The sequence below is a fragment of the Cricetulus griseus genome, chromosome 2 (genome assembly GCF_003668045.3).
Source record: "Cricetulus griseus strain 17A/GY chromosome 2, alternate assembly CriGri-PICRH-1.0, whole genome shotgun sequence".
NCBI lineage: Eukaryota > Metazoa > Chordata > Mammalia > Rodentia > Cricetidae > Cricetulus > Cricetulus griseus.
In genome coordinates this window covers 99552837-99574775 of record NC_048595.1, presented here as the reverse complement: position 1 = coordinate 99574775, position 21939 = coordinate 99552837, and the positions used below count along the sequence as shown (strand labels likewise).

The following is a 21939-nucleotide window of genomic DNA, read 5'->3' as shown; positions in this document are numbered from 1 at the left end:
GTAAAAGCGCTGGCTGCCAAGCCTGATCCCCAGGACTCAGGCGGTGGAAGGAAAGAACAGGTTCTTACCAGCTGTTCTCTGACTTGCACACCACCGCACTCAAACACCCAACACACATATGCCCCACCCTCCTGAAAATACACAAAATAAGCAATAAAATCTAAAGACATTGCCTCTCTGTGTACACTGGGCTGGTCTCAAACACACAAAGCTCTACATGCTCTGTCTCCCAAGTGCTGAGAATAAAGGCGTGTGCTGCCATGCCTGGCCCAAATAAATGTATTTTAAAATATATGTACACACACACACACACACACACACACACACACACACACAGAGAGAGAGAGAGAGAGAGAGAGAGAGAGAGAGAGAGAGAGAGACTCTGTCCTTGTAATCTGTGAATCAGTTTAATTCAGTCCTCATTTATTAAAAGTCTTTAATTTTTTATGGTGAGAAAAAGGTATGTTTTGAATTAACCAACTCAGTTTAGACAATGCTGGGGGGCGGCGGCGCTCACCACCATCCCTGTAGAAGATCTCTTTCAAGAGTCAGTCCTCCCTTTCCACTGTGTTCTTCCAGGAATCCAACTCAGAACTCAAGCGCCTTTACCGCTGAGCCAACTCACCATTCCTAACGGAAAAACTTCAACACTTATCTTCCGAGAGGGCTTCCAAATTCTCTGGTCCACCAGTGAGGAAGAGTTCCCTTGGCACAGGGAGCTTATTAGAGTTGTCTTGGTGCTCTTCTCAGGGGTGAAGACCTGAGCCAGTCTCTTCGTCAAGACTAGGGAAGGGCTGCTGAGATCTGAAGAAACTGACAGACCCCAGAGTACAGGCTAGGAGGGCAGCTGCAGTCCCTGCTGAGGGAGGAGTGAGCAAACTCAGGAACGTTTTGGGAAATCTGTTTGGACCGGAGGGTGGTATGAAGTTAGGTGAGGGTCCACGTCTGGGGTCAGACTCAGGGGTGGCTTGGTCTCAGAGACAGTGAGGGTCAAGAGAACAAGTCCGAGTCCCGCTGTGGGCACCTCCCTGGGGTGGCTGGAGCTGGAGAGTTAGGACGTGTACGATTACAACCTGGGGTCCTAGAAAGATGAGATTGGAGTACAATGTCACCGTGGAGGGGAAGCAGCAGCCGGGGGCGGGGAGAGGGGGTGTCTGTCGCTCAAGACCTAGACTGGGAGGGTACCGACCCCTGGTGGCACCGGCGGGAACCTTACCTCGCCAGGCCACAGTGAGCACAGCAGTCTTCGTGACGCCGCTGTCGCTCAGGAGTCATGGGGAAGGAGCGGGCTCCCCTAGGTCTCGCGAGCGCTTTCAGCTGCGGGAGGGAGGCTCGCTCTAAATCGGCATCCGCGTTCCACATCTGGACCGTCCTAGCCAGGGGCGGAATCCCACCCGGCCATGTGAATTCTAAGGGTGACCCCCGCGCCTCCGCCTGCAGCTGCCGTTGCCTTATAAGGAGGGGCCGGGCGGCGCCGGGGGAGTGGCTGCCCCTGCCCCTCCCGGCCCCGGCCAGCTGCTGGGACCCGCCACCCAGCGCAGCGCAGCGCAGCCGCCGCTGAGCAGAGGAGCGCACACATAGCCGGCCATGGGCAAGTCAGGTGAGCCGCCCGAACGGCAAGCCGGGGTGCGGGGATGGCTCTGGGACACTCGCAGTTACCCTGCCCCGCCTGGGACCTGATGCTCTGGGAGACCCTTGGAGGTCCCCGGCGCTCTCGTTGCAATGCGTGACCTCTGGGTGGAGATGGAGAGCGCGCGCGTAGCAAAGCGCCCAGAGACGCAGCTGGGGCTGTTTCTGGTTCGATCTGGGAGAGGAGGTAGCGGAAAGACCACCAGAAGGGAGAGGAAGAAAGAAGGGGGATGGCGATGGAGGGTCCCTCTGGCTTCGAGCCAAGGATTGCGTCAGGGAGGGTTTCGAAGCGCAGACGGGGATTGCTCTCTGAGTCTACCGAGGCGTGGCTTTGCTTTGTTTCCAGAGGAGGACAAAGTTACAGTTGGAAAAAGTCACCAAACTGTGACCGCATCCCTGGCTGTGAAGCAGCTAGTCCGGTCCCACCCCCACTAAGGGCGGTTCTGAGAATCCGTTTCGTTTCCTTTGGGCGCATCTCCTGAGTGCCCACTGTGTCAGGTTGGGTGCTGTGCAGACCAGCTCCCCATGTGGTCTCTGCCCTGCTGCCGCCCATCCTCACCACAGTGGCTGTAAGGTTGAAATTTCTGAAAACCAGCTCTCTTGTCACTCCTTGCTTGCCAACTTTCACCCCATTGTCAGGCCCTCTGGTCCCTGGCACCACTCCCGTTGCCACACAGCTGTGCTGGCTGGCAGGCACTCAGGTCCCTTCCCCTGGGTGTCCTGGCCCAGTCTTCACCACTCCCATCACCCAGCCTGAAACTCTCCCTGTTTGTCTGCTCAACTCCTGTCAAGGGGATCCCAACTTTAATCTGCCCTCCTCCTTCAGAGGGACATCCCACACCCTGTATCGTTTGTCCTCCATCCTGCATATAGACAAGGGACAGGCGTTAGGCAATAGCTCTACTTCTCCCTGACTTCTCCTTCCTGGGCATCAAGGCTTTCTATTTATTGGGACATCATTTCTGCTCCACAAGAGGCTCTAACGCAGAGGTTCTCAACCTGTGAGTCTCGACCCTTTGAGGTGGAACAACCCTTCTACAGGGGTCGCCTAAGACCACCGGAAAACACAGATATTCACAATGTGACTCAGAAGAGTAGTGAAATTACAGTTATGAAATACAATGAAAATAATTTTATGGTGGAGGGAGTCACCACAACATGAGGAACTGTATTAAAGGGTGGCAGCATTAGGAAGGTTGAGAACCACTGCCCTAAAGAAACAACGGAGTCTCAGATGAGAAAGGCTGGTTCCTTCTTGGATCTGCCGTCTAAGACCTAGACTCCAGAGATGCACAGGAAATGGGCTTCTCCGGCACGGTCCTAACCTGCTTTTCCTCCAGCTTTAGTGACAGGCCTGGCCTTCAGTGCTGGCCCTACTAATCATTTGCTATGTGATATGAAGTAAGGTTTTTGTCTTCCTCCATGCCTCAGTTTACCCATTTGTACAAAGAGGGTGTCCCATGTGACCCCCAAGATCCTATGCAGTGGAAAGAAAGAGATGAAAGGCGGTGACGGGACAAACGATGGCGGACATGAGAAGGCCTTTTGACATCTCTACTTGAAAAGTGAACTCCTTCCTCTTTAGACTTAGGGGACAGTCCAGGGATTCTCTAAAGCTACATTTCGTTTTATTAATATTTGTTGTTGCCATTATTGCTTTAAGACAAGGTCTCACTATGTACTTCTGTCTAGCCTGAAACTCAATGTGTTGAGCAAACTGACCTAAAATCCACAGAGATCCACCTGCCTCTCTGCCTCCCTGGTGCTAGGATTGAAAGCAAACCACCGGCCCCACCACCTCCCTAACCCTAAAGAATACATTTTAACAGATTGTTTCCAGCCCCTCCTCTAGGATATAATTTTTCTAGAGCTGCACCTGTGCCATCATGTGTCTCTGTGTCCCCTCCCTCCTGCCATCCATCCTGTGGACCCAGTGCAGTGGAGGGACAGCCCAATCTTCAGGAACGTCCATTTGAGTTGTGAAATGAATAAGTGTAGGTGGTGGGGGGGAGACTCAGTAAGAGCTGGGAAATGATCCAGGCTCCAGGATCTGTGAGTGAAGGTGGTGGGGAGGGAGGCACAGGACAGAGTCCTTATCTGTGCGGGCCACCAAAGGAGTCCAAAGGAAGTGATCAGTCTCGGGAGGTTCTGAGTCATCTTACGGGATTTGGGGGGGGGGGGGCACTGAACATGGTAGGACCGGTGTTGCAGCAGAGTGGAAGATCAGAGGCTAGAGGCAGAGTGGAGAGACTGCCTCCCTACAGACAATAATGGTGCAAACGCCCAGGGACCAGCTTCTGAAACTGTCTATTTTCGAAAGAAGTAGTACTACTCAACACATTGTTATACAACTCCAGGTATATAGACATATAAAACAAATACACAAATCAAATATTTTTTATTATGTGTGTATGTTCTGTGTGTTCTGTTGTACATATGTGTGGTGTGTGTGTGTGTGCATGTGTATGTGAAGACCAGAGGTTAGACAGTGGGTGTCATCTTCAATTGCTCTCCTCTTTGTCTTTTTTTGTTTGTTTGTTTGTTTTTCAAGACAGGGCTAATCTGTGTAGCTTTGTAGACGAGGCTGGCCTTGAACTCACAGAGATCCGTCTGCCTCTGCCTCCTGAGTGCTGGGATCAAAGGTGTGCGCCACCACCACCCTGTCTATTTTGTTGTTGTTTTTAAGCAGGTATGCTAAGAATTCAAACCAAGATTGTCATGCTTGCATGACAGGCATTTTACCAAAAGCTATCTCACCTGATCCGAGTAGTTTATTTTAAAACAGTTCTTTAGGAGACAGGGACTCACTATGTAGCCTTGGCTGTGTAGACCAGGCTGGTCTCAACAAACTCATAGAGATCCACCCACCTTTGTGTTATCATGGCCAGTTCATCTTTGGAATTCCTGTCCTAACTCAAGACAAAATTCATACAATGATGGGGGCGGGGGTACTAAGGATTGAACCCAGGACCTTGCACATGCCAAGCAAGCACTCTACCACTGAGCTACAACCCTCTATCTTCGGAGACTTTTTATGACTCTCAAGTGAGTAACAACAGCAATTTTTAAAACCAAGCATTCTAGGGCCAACAAAATGGGTCACTGGGTAAAGGCGCTTGCCGCCAAGCCTGGAGACTTGAATTTGACCTCTGTCAACCTTTGTCAGCTCTCACAAGTTATTTCCTGACCTCCACACACAGACCTGAAAAAATGTAAGTAAATTTCAAATTCAAGCATTCTAACAAAACACAATCCAAAGCTATATTAATTGGAATGAGAAATGACAGCAGGAAAATACTGTGTTTTCTGTAATTAAACCATTATATCTCCGTAAGAGCAAAACACTTCGTATGTGCAGTAAAAACACTGAAATTCATAGCAAATGAGATGAGCTACCTCAGAAAGAGCCAGTGGCAGTGCCTGCTGTGTTGGTATGTGTGCAGAGCACAGCATTCATCTGGTGGTTTCAGAACCAAGGCTGCAGACAAACTGACCACACAACCTGGTCAAGAACTATCAGAAACACCTCAGATTCATTCTTGTGTTTGATTTTGAATCAAGTTTTGGTAGTTGTACATTCAGAAGTCTTTTTGTTGTTGCCAAAATTTTCACCACTTCTACATTCAGTTATGTGCCGACATGGGGTTTCACCAGGGGTTTCACCCTGGAAGCTGTGGTCTAGGGCCAGGACGGGAGCTGGAGAGGCAATCTGGGGCAGACTTGGTGACAATTTGCAAGGAATAAAAGGGAATGTCAGAGGCATGTGTCCGCCTATGAAATGTTGCTGTTGTGGGTTTCAGAGGAGAAGAAAAGAGGGAGCTGGTGGCAGAAAGCAGGTTCCGGCTGGTTGCACCAGGTGTCTTCCCTACTCACTTGTTAGTTCTCTAGTCCAGGCCTATGTCCTTTACAGCTACACATATCTGGCTCTTCTAAGTTCCCCAAAGAGCAGGTGACTTTTTTGGATGACTTATACCCAGTGAACCTTCTGCACAAACCCAACCTTGGAGATCCATATCACCGATGGGGGCTTCGGGGAGGTGCCCCTCAGTGATACCCATTTATATAGGAGCTCTTTGTGGCTCCCAGAAGACCATCTAAGGAATCAGTGCCGCCTCATCTGGGCCTCAGTTAGGCCTCATGGAACAGACCTTAGATATACCCTTAGAGCTTCATGGTGGGTGTGGGAAATCCCATGAAGCCATCATACAACTGCCAAGGCTCAAACCTAGAGAGCTTGAGCCAGTGTTGGAAGCTCTCAATTGTGCCCACAGCCCTGGTCTCCCTGCTGGGCCTCTGTGCAACAGGTGTGCTGGGACCTAAGAATGCACTCGCCTTGCCTTGAATAATAGTGATCGCCAATCATTTAGCCTCCTGTTGTATGCTAGGCAGTGAAGTTAGGTATTTTATGTTACTAACCTTTCTAACAACTCTAGGCCATTACCATCTACTCTTTATACTCGTTATAATGTCTGGACCAGTAAGTGAACAAATTAGGATTAGAATTTAGCTCTGGTTTATGGCCATACCACCCTGAATGCATCCGATCTCGTCTGATCTCAGAAGCTAAGCAGGATCAGGCCTGGTTAGTACTTGGATGGGAGATTTTAGCTCTGAGTGGTGTGTGTGTGTGGGTGTGCGTGAGTGCATGCACATGCACACACGCACACACGCGCACACGCGCGCACAAACCTAAGCTCTTTGCCTTTAAACTATATGATTCCATATTACACTGACCACTTAGATTCTGGCTGATGGGAACCCACACACATACTCCGTCTCTAAGAATCTTACTGTCTCAGACACTGGACCTAACACCAGAGGATATCAGAGCAGAAGGCCAGGAATTTTCTACTGGGTGAGCCCCTGGGACCACTGCAGGGTGAGGCCACATGGGCCAGGGCAAGCCTAGCAGCTCCAGTTCATCTGTTCATATTTTGCCAGCCTCATTTGAAGGGGTTTCCTGCTTTGGGGACATCTTGAAACCCGCAGCTGTCATCTTCTGTACTCAGAGGGGAGCCTGGGGCCCAGGGGACAGAAACTTGTCTCTAGGCAGATCTTAGAGTCAGGCAGGACTAGCATTTGAACAGCCTGAGCAAGCAGTCTCCCATCTGGTAGCTTCAGTCATTCAGTGAGCATGTGTGTACCTGGTCATCTTTCAAACAGGCCTGCCTGGAGGAGGCCATTACTCCCAGAAATGGATTCCTTGCCCACAGGCAACTAAGCAACCTTTGGTGACCTATTCTTGCCATCAGGAAAAGGGGTGTTGGCTGTAAAATAGCAAGTGTACAAGAGTAGGGGCAGAGGAGGGCAAGTGGGGGATGCACTTACGTCTGTCTGGGTAACCTGAGACCATTCATGTACTGCCCCAGATGCTGATTTCTCCATCTGAAACAGGGATCTAGTCCTAGTACTCTCTGAACCTGGTGTGGAGACCTTATTCATTTGTTCATTCACTCACTTAGCTTGGGAGAACTGAAAGATGCTTTAAAATAGTTTCTCCCAGCGGGCGGTGATGGTGCTCGCCTTTAACCCCAGCACTCAGGAGGCAGAAAACAGGCAAATCTCTGTGAGTTCAAGGCCAGCCTGATCTACAGAGTGAGTTCTAAGACAGCCAGGAGTACACAGAGAAATCCTGTCTTAAAAAAGAAAAAAGAAAAAAATTATTTTCCCTCTGATTATCTGCTTCCTACTTTTCCTAAAGATGCAAAACCAATTTTGTCCCAAAGCCTAGAGCAATTTGCTTTCCAGTCTCTTGTTAAGAGGATGGAGGGACCTGTTCATATCTTTTGTGGGGAGTGTGGAGAGGGCAATGGTACAGGAAGATGAGGCCTGAGGGAGGGGGATGCTGAGGGAAGAACCTGTCTGCAAAAGCTGGGGTGTGGGGGCTAAGGAGAGATCTCAGAATTCCTTTACTCTCCTCAGCCCCCTAAAAGATCTCAAAGGATGTGGTGTAGCCCTACCTAGAATGTCCAGCCTTGCATTCCCACAGACAGCTGTCCAGCTGTTCCCTCTGCTCTAGGCAGCCTCCGAAGTCCCCTGACACCCCAGCTCTGAGGAAGCTCTTGGGAAATGTAGTTGTTTCTCCCTGCCTTCCGCTTTCCTCCAGAGGCAGCTGCCTGAGTGGGCTCCTTGCCCCATTGCTCACTTCAGCTGTCCCCTCTGAAGCCTGAGTGTCACCTAGGTAACATCTCTACTGCTCCATTTGGTAACCGATGGACTATCGACAGAGCTTCAGAATAGGGCCTTGCTTCAAGTCTAGACCCCCCCTCCCATGTACTCCTGGACCAGCAAGGGAAATCTGGGCAGGTTGCTTCTAGTGTAGTCATGAAGATGGGTAGGGTAAGGAAGCCCCAAGAGGTGCTTGTCTCCATGGCCCAGTGGGAGACAAGCAAGAGAAAGCATGAGCCCAGGGCAGATGGGTCTGCTTGTCCTTCCTTCTGGCTCTTCAGCAAAATAAAGTGTGGATCCTTGCCCTTCCCCCATCGAGGGACACTGAGGGGCCACCCTGCCTGACCATGGGTGGCTGGTTTTACTTTGACTTTATCTGTGTTCTTGGGTTTTTCTATAGAGTAGGGTGTGCCTCTGGCTGGGTGTGGTCACCACTGATAACTTGCACCCTCCGGCTCTTGTCCTGCTCAGAGTGGGAAGGAACTCCTAAGATAGCCCTAAGTGGCTGGGGTGGGGGGCTTGTATTTCCAGCTAAGGGGAGCAAGAAAGCCCTCTGTTGACCTGTTGACCCCTTGAAGAGGTGCTGGCTAAGGGAGACTGGTCTGTGCCCTGCATCAGCTTCTGGCACTGATCCTGTTGGTTCAGGAACTTTCACTTTTGTCTCTGGAACTTCCCCTATTCCCGGAGTACAGTGACCTAGTTTTTAGAAGCCATATATGTCCCTGCAGGAGCCTGCAGGGACTACAGCACAATAGGGTCCAGTGCAAACTGACCCCAACACCCAAGCTGCTTAAAATTGGCTCCCTTTCTCCTGATCCAGTAATATCCTGGCCCTTTCTGTATCCTTGGCCTCCTCCTGCCTCCTGATCATGGAACACCTTTTCCAGGAAGCTCTTGAGGCACTGTACATGTCACTGAGTCTCAAGTGTCTCTTATGGTGTCCCACTAGCACTTCCCTGACCTGTCTGAGACATGGGAACTGGAAGTTTAGGATGGGCTTAGCTATGCCTATCACACAGATGGGGACCTTCCTTACTGGGACCATGTAGCTCATACAAGCCCTTGTTTTATTACCCTGTCTATTTGCTGAAGGGTGGGAAACTCCTGGAAGTCATTTGTCAGTTCCTCATCTCCCTCACACACACCTGATGGGATCTTACAAGGAATGGAGACTAACTTGCTTGCATGCCCTAGTGGTAGGTTGCATGCTGCCTTCTGCAGGGGAAGCCCCGTAGAATCTCCAGAAAGCTTTTGTAACAGTCCCGGCAGAAGCATGTATTTCTTAAGAGAGATGCTGACCTCAGATATCAATTATTGAGACAATGAACTCAAGGAATTGTAATGTCCCCAGGAGTCTCATGCTGGGGGAAGGAAAAGGGTGCAACTCCAGTGCCAGCAGGAGGAGGAGGGGGATAGACACGGAGGACACTTGCTTTCCATGGCTACTTGAAAGAGGGCTTGCCTGGTGGGTAAGGGCAACCTCAAGCAGGACAGCGTCCTTATTAACAACTTGCATGCCATTTAAATCCAGACCTTGTGTCAGGGCTCCCAAGGTGGACACGGGGGCCACTGGATCTTTTGTTCGTCTTCTCGGGGCCACATTGTCGCCTTTCTCTGCTTTCCACTATTATCTTGGGGTCCTGAGGACAGTGTGGACCCTCAATTGTCAGGACTCCCAGAGTTCAGGCTTGTTCCCTTAACGTTCCAGGAACATTTTGCCTGGGAGAAAGGACCATCTTGTTCCTGGTTGAAATCTGTCATCCTGCCCTTTCTACCTGCCAGCTCCAGCTTTGTCGTGTGGGATTCCAGACTTCCCCAGAGCACTCGCCGCTCCAGTCTTCCAGTCTGATCTCCAGTGTGTGCTTCCTCTCACAAGACCCCCCTTGTGCAAGGCAGGGTGGAGCACCCATGGCCTGGGAGCCCATGGTTCTGGTTACCACATTATCCTGCTGGCTCTTTAGCTCACTAAGAATGACCAGACTGTGACTTGTGTCCAGGAGTTGCTCTTGTTCTATCCCCTGCCCCCATGGCTTTTTGGAAGACTATGATTTGATGTTCCCAGTTCCACATCAGCATGCTACACTCAGGGTCCACCTTGAGATGCTCCTTTTGTGATGTGCCCTCCTACTGTCAGGTGGGACCACACAGCTGTGAAATACTGCAGGGTCTTCTACCTCGAAAACTACCCTTAAACACCACCTGTTTCCTCCCATCTCAGGAGACCTGAAATCTGTCTTTCGTATCACAAGGGTGTGGACCATCTCTGGCCACCAGGACATGAGGATTTCTGGCTGTGGCTCCACCCTCTGCCTCAAGCTGAGTCATGATCATCACCACATTTACCTCTGTTCACAACTCCATCTGTTACCCCCAAACCTCACAAATCAGTTCAGAGCCTTTTCAACCCTCCCTCACCATATCTGCCTGAGACTAGATCTCCTATGCAGCCTTCCTGGTCCGTATAGCCCTCAAGGGCAGTCTCCTTCTTCTGCAATTTGTCATAAAGTCCTAGGACATCTCAGTCACCAGCCTCATGGCTGTATTTCTTTCTCCCTCCTGCCTGCAGTTAGCCCCTAGCACTTCCTTCATGTCTGTGGTTGCACCCTTCCTACTACCACCACAGAACAGGCTCCTGGCAGATGGGTCCATGCTCACTCTCAGCCCTCCCAGTACCCCATATCTACAGAGAGGGGTGGATTCCTAGATTCCTAAGGTGTGTGATCTTATCCTGGCCCCTTGCTCCAGGCTCCTCTTGCACCATTGCTATTTTCTGCCTACAAGCCCATGCCCCTCTCTGTGTGAGCTTTTGAGGTCAGGATTCAGCATCATGGGGGGCAGTGCTCAGGGAGCAGACAGGTAGATTAGAGTTGGACTGAACTGGGTGGGTGGATGTGGCCACGCAACAAATGATGAATTGGGGGATGGGTAAGCGCTGGGCATGGAGAAATGGATGGATGCATGATGTTGGGTGTAGATGGAAAGCAGGTGATGTTTGGTGAATGGTGGTTGGTTGGAGGGACTGATGGATGGTTTGGGATAAGGACTGAATAGAGAAAGATGCTGGGATGATGGGATTGTTTCAGATCTGAAGCAGTGTGGGTTTTGTCCACTCTTGATCTTCCTGCTCTTCATCCCCAACTTCCCTAACCCCAGCCCTCTGGTCTTGCTTTGCCGAATTCATCATTCAGTTGGGCACAGGCCCTTTCCTCGCCACAGCCTCACCCAGATGACAGCATCCTCCTTTCCCATCACCACGGAGTCCTTTTCTGTACTCTCCTCTTACTCCATCCCTCAGTGGTGCTTTATTTGGGCCTCTCTCTTTATCTGGCTTTATTTGATTCTCTCTCCCCTCTCTGTGTGTGTATGTGCCCCTCCCTCCCTCCTCCCTCCTCCTCCTCCTCCCTCCTTCCCTCCCTCCTTCCCTCCCTCCCTCCCTCCTTCCCTTGCTCTTTTGTTTTCACTGGCTCAGTATGGTACTATCCACCCTAGCTAAGCTATGCTTCCCTGAGCTCCCAACTCCAGCCCTTCCCAGACTCCATTGGTCTAGTCTGAGGTATCCAGTCACCTTTAAAGATGTCTGACGAACTGTGGACCTTCGTCAGCACCACTCAGCAGCCAACAACAACTTTCAGAAACATTCTCTGAATCACCGTATTCCCCCACTTTTGCTTAATAGTCTCCCATTGCCTCAGATAAAGATTCAAATCCTCAACATGGCTCAGAAGACCCTACAAAATGCAGAGCTCTGATCTGTAGAGACATAGGGGTGATCGTGGTGACGGAGACAAAATGAATCTTGGTGTGGAACAGTGCTGGGCAACCAGGATGGAGAAGAGGCCGGCGTCTCTGTGTGTCCTGAAGCATGCCAATATGCGTTTGGTGGGTCTTCCCTCTGCACTGAGCTGTTCTCCATTTTTCTGTCATTCTAGCTTCTAAGCAGTTTAACAACGAGGTCCTGAAGGCCCACAACGAGTACCGGGCTCAGCACGGTGTCCCCCCACTCAAGCTTTGCAAGAAGCTCAACCAGGAAGCCCAGCAGTGAGTCCTCAGCACCCGTCGGATGCTAGCCCTTCGCGGAGCTGCTTCAGCAGCATGGAGGGTGTTAAGATAAAGCGCAAGGGGGACTTGGTGGATTCCATGGCAGGCGAGGGTGACCAAGGCAGAGGACAAACATGCCAGGCAGACAGAGCTTAAGTGAGAAGTTTTATTGGGGGTGGGGTGGGGAAGAAGAGGTAAAGAGGCACAGAGACAGAGAGAAGACAGAGAAGAGGGAGACAGGAAAGTCCTGAGAGGGAAAAGAGAGGATTAAGTAGGCAGAGGTCTTTCTTTTAAAGGGGTCCTTTGCACCTGGGCTGACCAGGGTACTGCCTGCGTGCATTCTGCCAGGTGACGGGCAGGCCAGCATAATGCCTGAGTCCTTACAGAGGGGTCCTGGGTGGATGAAGGAATGTGGTTGGGTTCAGATACAGCCAGGCTTAACGACCACTCTGCTGCCAGCCCAGACGGGTTCCCTTTGCTCCTGAGCTTCATTCAGTGAGCTTTTCTGAAAATGGGATTGTTGGGAGGCCCAGGCACGGAACGGTGTTTCCCCGCTGACCCTCTGGTGAGCCCAGACAGGGAAGGCGGCTCAACCATACTAGATCAAAGCTCAGATGCTGGGTCAGGGAAGGTCCCTAGGTTGAGCCTGCTCTGAAGAGACATGTTATGCAGGTATTCAGAGGCCCTGGCTAGCACAAGAATCCTCAAGCACAGCCCAGAGTCCAGTCGTGGCCAGTGTGGGGAGAACCTTGCGTGGGCATCCTACGACCAAACAGGTAGGATACTCTCGGCTCCTCTCCTCTCTGCCCAGCTGGACCTAGGATGAGGTCTGCAGACTCCTTTTGACACTATGCCCTTCGTGGCTCAGTGATGGTGTGGCCACAGGCCCAGGGAGGGAGAGGAACCCTCTGAATTCTCAGCATCTGGGCTGACCTCAGTGGCTGGCCCAGAGCCAGGAAGCTGGGAGCCCGGAACAGATGAGTCAGACTAGACAGCTCGGGCGCCGGAGTCCAATTCAGAGGCGTGGGCGCTGGAGACTGCAGCATCAGTTCAATTTCACCGTTTCTGTCTTGCTTTTTTCTAAATTATTATTACACTGTAGGTGTATTGCTGTTATCATCAGAAAGAAGAAAATAATTGACCGTTTTTCTTTTCTTAAAAAAAGAAAGAAAGAAAGAAAGGAGAAAAGATGATTTTTCTGCCTAGAACCTGGGAGGGAACACTGAGTAAACATTCTTGAGTCTCTGGCTCCTATAGCCCTGAAGCAGCTTTTTTAGGAAAATAGTGAGAGATGTTACAATCTCCAAGCCCCAGGAGGGAATGACTCTCCCCCACCCCACCCTCCAGCCTCACATTCCCCAGAGCTCCCAAGGGATCCCCCAAGCTGCCTGGTTTCCCTAGTACACCACCCCTCTCCACCTGCCATCCCCTCCCCAAGAGTTCTGTGCCTGGAAGGCAGCTGATGGTGGGCCTCTGTGCCTCTTCCTCAGCCTGCAGACTCTGGGTCAAGGCTGTGGCCTCTCCTGGCTGAGAGAAGGAGTCTTGATTGGGCCCTAAGGGTGTTGTTCTGGCCTGCCTGGCCTTGTGTTGGATCCCTGGGCATGGTGATCAAGTCACTACTCTCTCTGGCCCTAGTTTTCCCATTCCTACACAGAGAGGTTTGGGTTGATGTCTCCTGGTTACACAGCAGTCTTTGGAGTGCTTTTAAGTTTTCCCAACTTCTGGGCCTCTCCTCCAGAGACCCCAATACAGCTGAAGAAGGACCTGGGCCTCAGCTTCCTTTAAATGGTCCCCTGGTGCGGCTGGTAGGTACTTTACTAACCAACAGCAACAGTGGGGAACTTGGTAGAAATGAAGAATCATGGGTCCTCCTAGAACCTACTTTAATCAGACTCTAGACTGTAACAAGGTCCTAGAGTGACTCATCTTGACCCCTATGTCCCGAGTTAGAGCTGTGATTCTGAGATCAACAGATCCCAGTGAAATGCTGGGATTGTTGACAGTGAATGCTCAAGATGAAGGCCTTTCTAGTAGCAGTGACAACCTTTGGCCTACTGGCTCAACTACCTTTATTCCTGTGGGTAGGATGAGGACAGTCTCCCAGAAATTAAGACCATCACTAGAAGGCCCTCGGGATACACTGTGTTCAAGGCCCAGATCAGAAAAGGCCTTGCCCAAAATCCACAGCAGTTCTGTGGCAGGATGTAGGCCACAGAACCTCATCTGGGGACCATTGCTTGACCTTGGGCCAGTGCTCATCCCAACAAAGGCTCTGTCTTCATCCTGAGTCCCCAGGAGTCTGCATGGAGTAACCCTGATGCTTTACTTTGTCAGACATCCCGGTGTGGAATGGCTGGGTGGTTTGGGGTCTGTGGGAGAAGATGGAGGGAGTGTGTAGACTTTATGGCTGGGTTCACACATGCCTTTTCTGTACAGGAAAGGAAGTGGCTGATCGTTGGTACAGTGAAATCAAGAATTACAACTTCCAGCAGCCTGGCTTCACCTCGGGGACAGGTGAGTGGCAGCTGGGCCTGGGTTGAACTTCATCTTCAGAAGGATCACTCTTTGCCTCCTGCATTGGCTCAGCCATACCTCTCTGGTTTAACTGTCCAGAAACCAAAGCTCCCTTTCCCCAGCACCTGCCCACCTCACCCCACCCCACCATCATCCCAGACCTATACCTTTCTTCATCTGAGGGTACCCAGGATGCTGTCCCTGGTCCCCCACCCCACACCCCCAGCCAGCTCAAAGTTCAGTGTGTTCCTGTAGCGTGTTCTCCTCACTGCAGCGTGTCCTCCTCAGTGTGTTCTCCTCACTGAAGCATGTCCTCCTCAGTGTGTTCTCCTCACTGCAGTGTGTTCTCCTCACTACAGTATGTTCTCCTCAGTGTATTCTCTCTGCAGTGTGTTCTATGGAGTCTGGATTTTAGCTGGGTGCTTCTTTTTTGAACTGGCATCTGAGCATGTCTGACCGACTGGTCATCCTGTCTCTGGTGTTTCTTCTGCTTCAGCTGCTCTCCTAGTTGCATTGCTGGGGCTCGCTGGAGACAGTCAGGAAAGTCAGGCCAGCCTTCACCTCCCCTGCTTCACACTTCCCTCTTCTTCCTGCCCATTCTCCACCCCTCAGGGTACTGGGGGATTCCCCTTCCTCTTGCATTCAAGGCTGTGGTTCAGATGAGTCTAAGATTCGGAAAGACTCAGGCTCTTTCTAGCTCTGCAATTTGTTGTGTAAACTTGAGTCAGTTCTTTTTTCCCTTTCCAAGGACATGGCCTCCCAGGTGCTTCTGGGAGTTGGTGATGCAGAAGCAGAGGAGACTACCTTTCTTATAGGCCTTCTCTAGTGCAAGCAGTAAACTGTGTGTGTGTGTGCACGCACACATGCGCACGCGTGTATGTCTGTGTAAGATGCATGTGTGTGTGAAAAGGCTGATGTCTCATGTCTTCCTCAGTTGCTCTCCACCTTATTTTTGAGATTGGGTTTCTCACTGAATCTGGAGCTCGGCAACTGAACTGGCCGGCCAGTAAGCTCCACTGCTACCCAATACTGGAGTTATGGTGCTGCCGGGCAAGCTTTTGCACCAGTGCTGAGGATGAGCCATTTCTCCAACCCTGAGCAGCAAACATTTATCTTATTATTAAATCTGGCAGCTTTTATGGGCTCTGAGGTCCCTCTGCCCCATTTGCTAGCCTCACTGCCCCCCCCCCATCCTAGGAAGTGACTCAGACCCCTCCTGAGCCCGGGACAGGGTGGGAAGGAATGTGCATCTGATCCAAAGCACCAGAGAAACTAAAAGTGGGGGTTCCCGCCCCACCCCAACCCCTACCCCACCATCCCATCTACTTAAGGGTAGAGTCACCCCACACCCTGGAGAGTTTCTTCAGAAGCAGGAAATGACATGTTCTCACTGTTTCCTGTGGCTTTCTGCTCACCCTGTCCAGGAAGGGTTCTTGTAATTCTAGGTGCAGACCTGGGACATTTCTTGTTCAGTAACCCCACCCCCACACCTAAGGTTGCCAGGCTGAGGAGCAGCAAGCAGCTGCCAGAGCGTCAGATGACAATGACTTTGCATTGAATGAGGAGGGAGCAATGATTAAGGGAATGTAGGCAGAGCCTTGTCTTCTTTTAATACAGACAGTGGTCAGATGTTGGTGGCGCACACCTTTAATCCCAGCATTCGGGAGGCAGAGGCAGGTGGAGCTCTGTGAGTTTGAGGCCAGCCTGGTCTACAGAGCGAGTTCCAGGACAGGTGCCAAAGCTACACAGAGAAACCCTGTCCTGAAAAACAAACAAAACAAAAAACCAGACAGTGTCCAGAGACTTCCATTCCATAGCTTGTTTTTCCTATGGATGAGGTTCTTGAGCAACCAGACACAGACTGGATCTTGGAGCTGCACGTGGCACTGCTTATTGCCTGTCGAGTGATTGTATCCACAGCTACACCAGCCTCCAAAGCAGGACCTTATTCTGCTCTTTTAGCAAAGGAGACCAGACCTACAGAGAGGAAGGGCTTCCTCGTGCCTTCTCTTCTCACTTGGTGCCTCTTCCATGGCCCCCACACCAAGAGATGGTGCCTGTGCAGTGCTGGGGACAAATGACAGACACTGGAGCCTTAGGCAGGAGTGAGGCTTTGTTTGGTGTTACAGAACTGAGGCTTCTGGAACCTTGAGGATTGTCAGGTCCATCCTGCCCAAGTCCCTCAATTCCTAGCTTCTCACTGCATTGTGTTTTGGGGTTCCCTGACCTGAGTTCATATAGGTGAAAGGCCTGTGAAATACCTTATAATCTGCTTGGACTGACAACCCCTCCCCCAGCCAGCCTTCCACCATAAAGCTATGGGCTGCATGGAAAAAAACAAAAAACCAAAACATTCCTTATAGTTACTTTGCTCTGTCCCGTTGAAGTGAGTAGATTTATGTATTTTAAACGAGGACTAATCTGACACCGAATGGCATCTGAAAGTGATATAAGCTTCTGGTTTCTTGTGTGTTGTCCTGAGTTGTGTGTGTGCATCCACTTTTGCACTGTCAGAGATTGTTTCAGATCAGCACAAAGAGTCCACTCGTTCTTTCTTATCTTGTGCATTATTTCTTTACAAGGATATTCTGTAACGGGTCCAGTATGGTTTTCAAAGGCATATTCTGGGAAGTTTAGGTCCTCAGCCGGAAAGAGGATGTAAGCCCTTTAAGGGGTGGAGACAAAGAAGAAAAGAAAAAGGAACTGTTGTTGGAAGTTAGTGTTAGAAACCAGTATGTATCTGATGTTGCTAAGGAAGTTGTGCCCCTTAATTCATCTCTAAATACCATAATGGGATTATATGTGTAAACAGAAACCTCCACAGAAAGCAGGGCCCTCCCTTAAAAAGCAGCTGTCACAGGCATCCAGCCACTGATGTATACTTTCTGTCCAGCCAATTGCTTGGCAACCAGTGGATGATGGAGTTTCCTTCTTCTCTGGGAAACAGAGAGAAAGATAGTCAGTGGCCAAAGCCTGTGGTCACTTTAGAGTAGCCTATGGGAGAAAGGGCTTGAGCCCTGGCCAGGAGGCAGCCAGAGGAGCAGAAATGCCTGGCAAGGCTGTGCAGTGCCAGGGGTTGTGATCCACAACAGAACAACCAAGGGTGACCAGGCCAAAACAGCCTCTCTGGTAAGAGCTGAAAACCAAAGTTTATAGAGTCAATACAAGTTTAAAGATAAGTAAAGATTTAGAATCGTACCTAGGCAGTTTTTCTTTTGCTTAAAAAAAAAAGAGAAAGAAAGAAAAGAAAAGAAAGAAAGAAAGAAAGAAAGAAAGAAAGAAAGAAAGAAATCTTTGAGATAGGATTTCTTCGAATGGCTTAAGAAAGCTTCAATTTGACACATACTCCAGGTTGGCCTGGGGCTCATGAGCTTCCTGCCTCTGCCTCCTAAGTGCTGGAGCTCCAAAATTTAAAAATGTTGGGCCTGTAAGATGAGTCAGAGTCATTTGCCACCAAGATGATGGCCTGAGTTTAGGTAGGAGAGAACTGACTCCAAAAGTTATTCTCTAACCTTCACATGTGCCCCAAGACATGCTTGTGTCCCCCCCACAACACACACACACAGACAAATGGAATCTTTGTTTTGTTTTTTATTTTGTTTCTCAAGACAGGGTTTCACTGTAGCCTTGGCTATCCTGGAGACCAGGCTGGCCTCAAACTCAGAAATCCACCTGCCTCTGCCTCTTGAGTTTGGAATTAAAGGTATATGCCACCATGCCTGGTGACAAATATAAAATGCTTGCCCGATGGCTCAGGCTTGTTATTAGCTAACTCTTACACTGAAATTAACCAATATTTCTTATCTATGCTCTGCCACGTGGCCTGGTACCTTTTCTTAGTACAGCATGTCCATCTTGCCTCTCTCTGTGTCTGCTCACCACTCCCAGGTCTGCCCTTCTTCTTCCCAGCATTCTCAGTTTGGCTCATCCACCAAAACTTATCCTGTCCAGCTATTGGCCAGTTAGCTTTTTTGTTAGCCAATGAGAGTAATATATATTTACAGTGTACAAATATTGTTCCACAGCAAGTGGGCAAGAATATAGCTTAGTTGACAGAGTGCTTTCCTGGAATGCTTGAGGCCCTGGGTTTGATCCCCTGTACTACATGATCTGGGTGTGGTGGTAGGAGTGCCTGTGTAACACACAGGAAGTACTGGGTTGGAGTTATGAATGGTTGTGAACCACCGTGTGGGTGTTGGGAACTGAACTCAGGTCCTCTGCAATAGCAGAATGATCCAATTCATTATCTTCCCATTCATTCACAGTGACATTTCCCATTCTCATAGTGACAAATGAATTAGTGACGACCAAAGTGGAGCCAAGAACAGCCAGGAGATGTTGCATTATTCCAAAAGAGAAAGCTATGAACAAAATCAAGGTTTTGGAAGAATATATACTTGAGCTAGATTTTAGAGTTGAATTCCTCGGGAACTAGCGGTAGGTAGGTTGTTGTGAGGAGTATCTAAGAGGAAAGAATGCAGGCTCATCCCCCAGGTATGATGGGAGGTCAGTGGAGGAGTCAGTCTGAGGGACCAAAATCGAGCGTGAGACCTGGCTAGATTGTGTCTGTGAATCATCCAAGTGGAAATGTGTGGTGATTGTGCCTGGAACGGAGAGCAGAGAACGGAACTGGAGAAATCCATCTGGGATCCAGGGAAAGATGAAATTGCCTGAAAGACAGTGTAGAAAGTAAAGGAGAGAGTGCCTGGATTGAGGATGAAGAGAGGCTGCAAGACCAAGATGGAGACAAGAGGGTTGCTAAGAGACTCATGCATGGAACTTAGTGAGGGAGAACGCTTTGACTGTAGTAATGCTCCTGGGAGGTCAACTTAGACACAGATTTTTTGAAAAGACCATCAGAAAATAACAGAGATGTTTAAGGAATTTAGTTGGGGGTCTGGAGAGATGGCTCAGCAGATTAAAAACATTGATTGCTATTGCAGAGGACCTGAGTTCAGTTCCCAACACCCACACGGTGGTTCACAACCATTCATAACTCCAATTCCGGGGCATCTGCCACCCTCTTCTGACCTCCTAGGGAACCATATATGCAGGCAAAACATTCACACACATAGAATATTATTTTAAAAAATCTAAAATGTAAAGAGTTCAGTTTGGGGCAGCCTTGAGGGTGGGTGCTGGTATCACAGGTGCTGAGACCACTGTGCTTTGTCATGACCTCAGAAAGACCTTGAGAAAGTGTTGCGGTGGCTGGGGTCTGTATGACTGATTGACAGGACATGCAGCCAGTGTGCTTTATTTCTTCTTCATGATCGGCAGATATCGAACTGCCTGAGCCTGACAGGAGCATGCAAGGCTTTGAGGGCCCCCTAAGCATCCTTTTCAGGGTTCAGCTGACTCACGGTTGCTCCTCCCTTGTTTCCCACAGGACACTTCACAGCCATGGTATGGAAGAATACGAAGAAGATGGGAGTCGGTAAAGCATCCGCAAGTGATGGGTCCTCCTTTGTGGTGGCCAGATACTTTCCCGCAGGGAATGTCGTCAACCAGGGCTTCTTCGAAGAAAATGTCCTGCCTCCAAAGAAGTAACTCTCCAAATGGTGGAGACACACAAATGAAGTGCCTATAAAACAACAAAGAGCCAGCAAGCATCTGCCCCTGTGGGTGTATGCACTTGTGTGTGTACTCTTGAACATCTCGTGCACACACTATAAGCAACAGAGCATGAGCTCATTTCTGGTTAAAGGATGGCCACCCGAAAGCATTTATCCAGAGGGTTACCTAACCACAATTACTTAGATTTGGGTATGGTCAATTCTGACATATTTTTGCTGTTATTTTTTTAAAGCAGACTTCTTTTTGTATCTTTCTTCATTCTAATATCCATCCTTGGACTCTGTATTCTGATATTTGCCATGCTGAGAGGTGAGGTCATTTTATGTGTACTTCCTGTGTTATAATCTCGTTTTTTTGGTTTTTTGGTTTTTTTTTTTTTTTTTTTGGTAGATTTTGAAGAGTATTAAACCTTCCTTTAAATGTGACATAAAGCAGCTTGCCTTAGAGATACGTCACTAGCTCCATTTCACAGAGTCAGTGAGATTTCTTGTTCTCAGTTGGAAAAGACATGATATCATCCCACATCCTCTGGGATTCCCTAATGGAATTGCCAAAGAGCAAATGGAGAAGGAAAAAAGCCTTACTTCCTTGCGGTCTTACCCTGTAAAGAGCAAATACCACAGCCACGAGCACCTTTCACACCTCACACATCTTTTTTTAAATGCTTACAGCCTTACATCTGGCTTCTGGGGGCAGGGGGCTAGGTCTGGAATGCAGTCCTGCCCCCCACTCTCATCTCACTGGACCCTCACACTGCCTGGGCTTTGGGCCAAGACTTTGGACTATGAAGTCAGTGGTGTAGGGGAGAGGGTGAGCCCATTTGGGGACCCTGGAGGAAACCCGACAGCCTCTGCCCTTCCCCAACCCAGCAGGCAGTGACCACCCAGCCTTGTCCCCTGCAGCTGTAGCTGCAGCTGAGCTGTGACTCCCTCCTGGAATGTGTGACAAGCCCAAATGCTCCCGGGAAGAGGCCCAAACAGGGAGATTAGGAACGCTAATTTGATTCTGTGTTTTGCCTCAGACGATACACAGTTCTCTCTGAATAGCTGTTTAACCAGGTCCCCTTGGGAGGGACCAAGCTAGAGGTCCAGTTGAGTGTCCCTGAAATGACGGCATCTCCTCCTGCCAACACCAGTGCTGGAGGAAGGGGTGGTTGATCTAAGGAAAGAGTGAGGCTGACGGATCTTTGTTACACTGTGAACAGTCTCACACTGTTTATTCATCCAGGGATATAGACTAAAGAGACAATAAAATCCGTTCTTTTTGTGTAACTTCTTCCTCAAATGCTTTTAGTTTATGGCTGAGATAATTCAGGACTGTGAATCCATCTTGAACCACTCCACCTCCCCAGTCCCTCCCCAGGGCACTGCACTGCCTAAATAGCCACTTTAGAAACATGTGACCTACTAGGCTCACAGATGAATGGCGACCCCATCTGAGGCCAGACAGCCCCTAGACGGGACAGAGACAAGGAATTTGAGCCTAGACACATGGAGAGAATTTACTGGTGGAACTGAAAACATAAGGGTGGTATAAGTTTAAAATAGAGCCCCAGCAAACCTAAGCTATTTGTAGTCCAATTATTAACGGTAAAGACAGATGAGCCTGGCCTGGAAGCACAAGCCTCAAATCCTAGCTACCCTGAAAACAGAAGCAAGAGGATTAGAAGTTCAAGGCCAGCCCAGACAATTTAGTGAGACCCTGTCCTAAAAAGAAAAAGGAAGGCAGAAAGTGGCTTACATGTCTGAGGCTCTAGCGGCAAGCCCGTCCCCACCCTCACCACCCTCACCGTGCTTCAAAGACAAATTTGAGAAGAGACGCTATCCTGACCTTCCTACTTGTAATTCTGTATATCTTTGAAAATGCCCTAACTTAAGGATTTGTAATATGATGATATCAATCTATAAAGATTAGAATATTAGGATTTCCTCCTCAGGAAATCCCCAAATATGGAAAATTCTGAGCAGGGTAGGGAGAGTGGAATAAAGGGATCTGGCAGGGGCCCTTTTCCGG

The 21939-nt window shown here is 49.6% G+C and overlaps 1 protein-coding gene across 1 annotated transcript; it reads left to right on the top strand.

The window, feature by feature from the left end:
* Nucleotides 1–1448: 1448 nt before the first annotated feature.
* On the top strand, nucleotides 1449–21197 carry Glipr2 (GLI pathogenesis related 2). Its single transcript, XM_027403213.2, has 5 exons — nucleotides 1449–1600; nucleotides 11727–11835; nucleotides 12508–12611; nucleotides 14272–14349; nucleotides 19739–21197. The coding sequence occupies exons 1-5, from the start codon at nucleotides 1588–1590 to the stop codon at nucleotides 19897–19899; spliced, it is 465 nt and encodes a 154-aa protein (XP_027259014.1). The 5' UTR covers nucleotides 1449–1587; the 3' UTR covers nucleotides 19900–21197.
* The last annotated feature ends 742 nt before the right edge of the window (nucleotides 21198–21939 follow it).